Here is an 8,416-nt window from a genome sequence, read left to right on the forward strand (position 1 = left end):
TGCGTCCATACACAGAGAGCTCCTGACTGAATATCTCCATCAGAGAAACATCTGAGGACAGAAGAGACAGAAACTTTGACCTCAGTGAGGAGGTGAGTCTGACCTCGCTGATAGGTGTGATACTTTCTTTTAAAAGATGAAAAAGAAAAAAGAATTAAAACATACTGTTAGTGATTGATGGGCACAGGACTGAGTAAAATAAACAGGTCTAATTACAGAACGTAGTCTGTGTGAACTCAGGGTGTCATCATGAACAGGGCCTCTTGTCTCTATGATTGTTTTCACCCAGCGTGAGGACGCCACCAAGAACTGACAAGATCTGATGTTTCACCGTACTCAAAGGGGAACGTTGCTATTTTTAATCTTGGACCTGGATCCTGGAGTTGTGTGTCACAGTGACTGAGAGGAACAACAACAGTTTTAGAAATTGGTCCAGTACTGAGCAATGTGTTCATCTGCCAGTGTCCATCCACTAACAGTGTTTGTGTTTGTCACTGACAGGATCAGACTGTTATTCTGAGTGTGTGGCATCATGATGAAAGGATCCCTACAGAGATAGAGCTTTGTGTTAAAGAGTCCTGTTTGTTTCACCCAGGGGTCGGCAACCAGCGACTCTTTAGAGCCTCTCCATTGGTTCTTTGTGGCTTTGACGTAAAATTATATTGAAATGAACAACAGTTATTTTCTAACATTCAGATTTTCATTTGTCACTGTTACAGGCCTGAAGTGATTATTGTATATTACAGCTATAAAAATGTGCAGCCTGTACATCGAATTAAAAATTGCTTTAATATTTCATCAATTAAAATGTGTGTCACACGTCTACGACCTGCTGCCTTTACTCTAAATGGACAGATTCATTTGCTCTCACCACCAATGCTGCAAAGCTAAAGTATTAAATAATTATAAATAACCCACTGAAGAGTCGCCATATTGTAGTAAATCATATAATGAATGTTCATTTGGACCTCTTTGTAATGTCTTTATTCAAGTATAATTTGCAGCTCCAGACAGATTTTTATCCTCTTTTTTTGGCCAATAATAACTTTTTTAACAGTAACAGTTGCCGACCCCTGGTTCAACCAGAAACAGTCCTGAAATCACCGTCACCAAACCCACCAGACTGCATTTAGATCCACAGTCATGTTAGTATGTATAGAGGCAGCATGTTGTCACAGCTAACTGGTGCATTAAGGGTTAATTTAAACCAAACCAGAGCTGGTGATTGTTGGAACAGTGGGAAGATGAACCAAGATGGTTTCTGTGAGTTTTATTGTGTTTCTGTTGACTCTGAGTGAAGTGTGTTAAATGATGATAAGTTTAAATTATTTATTTATTTGTTTCTGGTTCAACACATAGGATCTGACTGTTTAACACAAAGCTCTATCTCTGTAGGGATCCTTTCATAGTGATGTCACACACTTAGAATAACAGTCTGATCCTTTCAGTGACAAACACAAACACTGTTAGTGGACACTGACTGTTTGACCCACCACTGGACGGTTTCAGAAACAGTTGTTCTGATTCGTCACTTCGACACAAAAACATGTTGAAAAATCGACTTTGAAGTCAAATGAATTTTCAGACCAAACAGAGCCTGGAGAATAAAAATAAAACCATCACAGCCAGATGCTTTTTGACAGAGTTTATGTGTTTCAGGTGGACTCTTGTTTTGAGCTTTATCTGAGAAATGTTACAGAGAACTTTCCTGTCCAACTCCTCCACCTCACACCACCCTGTGTTTCTTCTTCCTGCTGGAGGAACCTTATTTTCCTCCTCTCTCAGACATGTTTCTCAGCTGAGCAGATTTCCTGCGAGCCGGCGGCCGTCTGTTGCAGACAGACGCTCAGAAACCAGCTTCTCCTCTCACTTTAATCGTCTCTCTTTTTTTTTTTTTTTTTTTTTTTTTAATTTTATTTTCAGGAACGCTGGCTTTCGTTTGGCACCAAAAATCCACCACAGAGTGTTCAGTCAACAGCTGTGACCACGTTTGGACTCCTGTTTATTTTTATTTTCGCCTCTCGGAAGCGTCAAGTGTCCTCGTCAGTCCGACTCCGACAGGAAGGTACAGTTTGTTTTTTTGAGCTCCTCCTTCGTGGCTGATCAGAGTTTTGTTTTTTATCCTCGTCTGTCACAGAGAGTTTTGACCTCTTGTTGCATGAGCGCGATGCATTCAGGGACATCCATCAGTCCTTGGAAAGGTAAGCTGTTGACATCCGTGTGTGTGTGTTGGTCATGTGTGCTGCCGTGCGTGTGTGTGTGTGTGTGTGTGTGTGTTTTCTATAAATCTGAGTAGGATGTAATAAAAGTAACAACTCTAAAGTCTTTATATGACTGTAATTAATTTTTACATTTTATTTTTATCACTTTCCTGCGACAGATTATTGAACCTTGAGTCTGTTTCTGAGAGATTTGAGCTGTAATCAGACTAATCAGTTAAGATCTGATTTCCTGCAGATGTTTCTGACAGATTGTGATCACGCCGATGATGCCAAATCATTTTTGGCAAACATGTGTGAACAGGAAACTCCTCCACCTGTCTGTTGGTCTGCAGCTACTGTTACAACACTGGCATCACAGCGTCTGTGCTTCAGGACGGTGATCTGTTGGAGTTAGTTTTGGTAACTTTCCATTTTGAGGTCTGTTTTGATTCCTGTCACATGAGTCAGAACGACATTTGTTTTGTTCAAGTGTTGAAATCAGAGAGAGGAGATGATGTCATGTTGCAACATCAGGTTTTATTTTGAAATTCAGGCCTGGGCTGATGTTTGACAGGACCTGAGGTCACTGAACTTTAGTCATCAGTGTAACTGTGAACTTTCTGACTTAACCAGAGAAAATATCACAGTCAGAGATACTGGCCTCAGTGTTTAGTTTTTCCTCCTCGTTACCTATGATTAATGTTTCAGTCCCTCCAGGAATTAACCGGGTGTTTCTGGGATTGTTGCTCCTGCAATAAAATTGCAGGAGCAAGTGAAAATTGCAGAAATAGTTGCGATGCTGTCTCAGACTCCACGCCTTTAACTAAGAGCCTTCATTCATCCCCAGAGAATTCGGGTACAGTCACACATGAGCGAAATTAACACCAGCGAATATTCGCCTTCTGTTCACTTCCTTTCAGTGCGAGCAGAGGGGTGAGAAAACATTTGCTTCTGATGGCGAAGCAAAATCACATCTTTGCATCACCTGGATTTCAACTTTGGTGAACTCTGACCGGTGACGCCGCAGCTTCAACCAACAGCAAAGACGTTTGTGTGGAGGAGATGCTCGGTGCTTCTTAAAGTCAAGGATGCTTCCTTTGTAGGACGGATCCTTCCAAGTCAGATCCTACAGAGGCCAGACTCCTTCCTAGCATTCAGTGAACACACATCAGAACAGGTGTGTGTCATTGAAGAGGCCCCGCTAGGGTCTCAGAAAATATCACAGTATTACAGAATTATTTCTTATCATCAGTCAGAATGATCCTCAAAGGGATGAAAACAGAAAAGTTATTGTTGGTTGAACAAACGTTTTATTACAATAATTGAAAGTTTGTGTAAAAAGTCTCCCCTGAGAAAATAATTCAAATATTAATGATAACTTTTAAATCACAGTATACTTTAAAACCGTAATATTGCTGCAACCCTGGGCCCCGCCTTTAATCCGTCTCTGGAGGAAGGACTCGGTCCTCGGAAGAATTCAAAGGATCCTTGACATTACAACAGTCTTTCAGTGGGATTCAGTGACGTCACCTTCATGAAATTCAGACGTTTAAAGATCCTTCCTCGACTTTGAGAAGCACCAAGTGTTTTCCTGTCTAACCTGCCGATGTTGTGTGATATTGTCCATGAAAGGTACAAAGTGCCCGACATGAGAGAAGCAGCCTGGCTGCAGTGAGTCAGGAGACGAGCGTGGAACGTAACAATGTGGAAAATTAACATCAGATTTCGCTGTATTTATTAGCGAGCTACCTTTCCGCATGTGGCGTACTTAGCTTCAGCAGACGATGGTCACGCCCCTGCAGCTGCTCACATGTGACCGTACCCTTACAATCTATTTGTGATGACAGCTGAACGCCAACAATCAGCTGTTGCTGCCATTCAACACAGCGCTGAAGGACCGTCTCCATGAGCCGCTCTCCTCCTGCTCTGTTAGCACGAGCTAACACAGCAGCAGCGGCTGTTATTAACCGTTGGGTGACATTAGCCGTGAGATGCTAACAGTTAACCCTGTCACTGTGTGTGTTACTCTGTCCCAGGTACAGAGGAGAAGCTGAGCTAATCTATACGATGCGTGCAGCTCCATTTGACCTGTTTTAAATGATCTAATCTGCAGTAAAGTTTTGGTTGGATGAAATAATTCACTGAATTTGTGTTAATTATTGTGACCGTCCTGCAGAGACTGGATTCTTCACAGACTTGTTTTCAGACAAATAAAGTTTGTTGAGAGGACAACAGTTCTGAGTTTGTTCTGGTCTCAGCTGCGGGAGGCGTTCAGGGACTTTCTGCTCGCTCACACCATCAGTTACACGTTTGCTGTTAATGAATTTTAAATCTTACAGAGTCATTACAGCTCATGTCTCTCTCCCCTCTCACAGAATATTCTCATCCTCATCATCAGTGCTTCACATCAGTGGCACACAGAGCTGAAGTTGGCCTCGTGGTGCGTTCAGTGCCTTTTACCCAGGTTTGTGCACATTTATGTTCTGGTGTTTTCTATTGAACGATTCAAGAGATTTTAAAGTGACACGTTTTTATTATTTCTTTAGACTTAATTTATGATTTAGAGCCGTTTATTTTACAGCTAAGTGTTTGTTGGTAGAGTGAAGTTCTCACTGTGTGTAATATTAACAATATTAATATTACACACATATATAAATAATATTATATTATAATATTAATAAACTTCATTTTTTTACAGCGGTTCAGGCCTCAGTTTGACCATGGTTGATTTTACAGAGAAATTAAACTTATAATAGTCCATGTTCATAATGGACTTTACTTTCGTTTAAAGGAGGAAAAACTGAATCAACACCTGAAGTTTAGAGACTTGTGTTAGCATCGTTAGCTCATCCTCCTGTTAGCATCGTTAGCTCATCCTCCTGTGAGTCTAACCGTTGATATGCTATATTTAAACATGTAAAAAGCACCTGAACGCACCTTTAAAGGTAAATTTAGACGTCTGACACGAATCAGAGTGACTGTAACAGTGTGTGTGTGTGTGTGTGTGTGTGTGTGTGTGTGTGTTTGCTGCAGTCTAGTCCTCACTGAGGACGTCCACGTCCTCCACTGCTCCTCCTCCTCCTCCTCCTCCTCCTCCTCCAGGCTGCTGTGTGGCCGCTCTCCAGCGGTTGACGTGCTGACTGCCCTTCCTCTTCTGCTGAGCTTCAGGAGACTCCTCCTCCAACTTCTGACGCTTGTGCTTTGTCCTGCGGTTCTGAAACCAAACCTTCACCTGCAGAGAGACAGAGACAGGTGTGTCTTCATACAGGTAAAATATTAATATTAATATTTTCAGATTTTATTAGTTTAACTGGGAGAATCTATGACGACGTGCAGCTCAGTCACTATAAGAAAATGTTGGCGTTATACGTTTCTGCAAATCACAGAAATGTTACATTTGTACCTTTTATACAGATCATATTTCTAAAGTGACATCATATATGAGCAAAATGTGTCATCAGAGAGGGCGTGGCACCTTGGCGAGAAGTCTGACGAGCTGCAGACCACTCTTCCTACAGCTTTTAAGCCATTGAACACCATTGTTTTTTGGCGATTGTTGGTGTGTTTCCTGTCAGGATCGTGTTTCCTGTCAGGATCGTGTTTCCTGTCAGGATTGTGCCCCCAAAACCAGAAATCTTCCAAACCATAACAAAGTGGTTTTTATGCCTCTGCACCAGTGATATCAGTGACCAGAGGCATCATGTTTTCAGGTTGTCTGTCGGTCCGAGTCATTCTCATGATATGTCAAGAACACCCCAACAGAATTGCTTCAAATTTGGCACAAACATCTGTTTGGTGATCAAAGGTCAGGGTCACTGTGACCTTGTGTCATTTTCAATCTTGTGAACGTGATATTTCAAGAATAACTTGAGGGAAAATCTTCAAATTTGGCACAAACATTCACTTGGACTCAGAGTGAGACGATTATTTTTTGGTGGTCAAAGGTCACTGTGACCTCATCTGTCTCATTTTTGTGAACAGAATATCTTAAGAACACATCTGGGGAATTTTTCAAAATTTGGCAGAAATGTTCACTTGGGCTCACGGATGAACTGAACCTCAGATTTTCGCAAACAAAGGTCACTGTGACCTTCGTCCCTTTCCTTCTTGTGAACGTGATAAGAATATCTTTATTTGATTGTCAAAGGTCACTATGACCTCATCTGCCAAAATTCTCATGAATGTTATATCTCAAGAGCACCTTCTAAATCTTCAAATTTGTCACAAACATCCACTTGGACTCAAGAATAAACTGATTGGACTTCTAGTTTGTCGATATCTCACCGTACATTGACGACAGTGTTGCTGAAACGTAAAGAAACATAGAGTTTCAACATGTCTTCTACATACTAACAGATGTAACGTATCTGTGGTTTGCAGACATGTATGATGCCAACATTTATCAGGTGACTGGTTTGTACTGTGGTCACTGCTACATGTCACAGTAAAACTATCAGGGGTGTGAGAAAATATTAATACGCAATAGTTTAGATACAAAGATTTGTGTCAGTGGTTTATTTTGTGTTTTGTGCCAACTTTTTGTCTCAGTCCAGCCATCCGTCCTCCATCATCACCCGAATATGTTCTGTATGTAAATTATTAATTAAAAATTAAAAAAACAAATGTTTTTGAGAATTGCTGCAGCATCACAAAATATAACATATCAATACTAAAGTGTAAAAATATTTTCTTACACCTCATTTCATATATAATGATTCATTTATTGAGCAGAATGGATCTGCTGCTTATTTTTATTAGAGTTACACAGTTAACACTGAGAGGAGCCGCTCTGCAGGAGTGCTTTTACTTTACACATGTTGCTGCTCTGATGTTGTTTACTTTAGACTTTGACTTGCAGTATTTAACACCATGTTTATAGTCACCAATGACAACTTGTTCTGATACTGTGCTTCCACATATTAAGAGGCCTGTTACTTCTTCTTCTGTCAGCTCCAAAACATCATTCTGTCGACTGTCAGCTCCTGACGCTGTAGTGCTCCCTCCACTCCTGACAGTAATAATACTGACTGTGATTTAATATCTCCACGCTGGTAAAACATGAGCGTGACTGTTAAAACACGTCCTGTCTGCAGCAGCGAGCGCGCTGACTCAGAGCTCAGGTTGCACAATCTGTCAGATTAAATCTGAATGACAGGTCGACGCTCAGGTGTCTCCTCCGAAAGGCCTCAGGTGTCTCTTTAAAATCACATCGTCTCCGTGTGACGGGACGTCGTGTAATTATGATGCCGTGTCACTCTGAGTAATCTGTCGCTGTCAACTCCAACGCTGAAAACTCACAAAGAGGCGTGAGAGGAGCCGATTTCTGACAAAATACAGATAAAACTCAGAGCTCTTGTTACGTTACGAGCTTCATTTGGAGCATGAGGACACTTTACAGGAGGTTCAGTCAGTGGGGGAAGATTTACGCAGATCTTTTATTGAAGTAAAAATATAAATACCACAGTGTAGTAAGCCTACAAGTTAAAGTCCTGCATACAAAATCTTACATCAGTGAAAGTACTCATCATGCAAAATGACTCCATTCAGGACGTTAAATTTATCACTTACAGTGTTTATGATCAGAATATTACAGAATTATTGACGTGTAAATGTAAGCAGTATTTTAATGATGCCTGCTGTATATATTTTAATCTTTAACAATTTATAACTGATCAATTTTACATCTAAAATCAAAGTAATGAACAAGTGTGCAGTGAATAATATAATAATTACCACTGAGATGTGCAGTAACAGTATAAAGTGGTGGAAAGTGGAGATACTCAATTACAGTACCACAAAATTGCATCTAATTAATATACTGTATATGAGTAAATGTACTTAGTGAGGCCCCAGTCACACAGGAAGTGTTTTGCAGGTTACAAAACGTGAGGCGCACTGTTGAATGCCAGGAAACCACCCATCACCTCCTCACCCTAACCTTACCACGTGGTCAGTCTACAGTTTCTGTATCCTGCAGTAATCAGTGTGTAGCTGCTGCCATGTTGAGGCAGAGGGTACTGTCTGTAGCTCTGGTTGAGGGTGAGAGGCTGTCAGCAGATAAACAGAGATCTGTGTGGGTACATGAGACCCTAAAAAAGAGGCTGGATCATGGGGAGTACCACCAGTTGGTCCAGGAGCTTCTCCTCCATCATGGACGTTTACAGTACTGCACTTATCTGCTGTTTTCTATTGAGATGGTGCTAACTGTGCTTTGT

The 8,416-nt window shown here is 41.1% G+C and overlaps 1 protein-coding gene across 1 annotated transcript in view; it reads right to left on the minus strand.

The window, feature by feature from the left end:
* Nucleotides 1–1,884: 1,884 nt before the first annotated feature.
* emx3 (empty spiracles homeobox 3) overlaps nucleotides 1,885–8,416 on the minus strand; it is a 43,168-nt gene continuing 36,636 nt past the window's right edge. Inside the window, exon 3 of the mRNA XM_050042559.1 lies at nucleotides 1,885–5,433. Within this exon, the coding sequence (XP_049898516.1) occupies nucleotides 5,236–5,433 (198 nt within the window). The 3' untranslated portion in view covers nucleotides 1,885–5,235. The remainder of the gene's footprint in view (nucleotides 5,434–8,416) is intronic.

The sequence above is a fragment of the Epinephelus moara genome, chromosome 4 (assembly GCF_006386435.1).
Source record: "Epinephelus moara isolate mb chromosome 4, YSFRI_EMoa_1.0, whole genome shotgun sequence".
Classification (NCBI taxonomy): Eukaryota; Metazoa; Chordata; class Actinopteri; order Perciformes; family Serranidae; genus Epinephelus; species Epinephelus moara.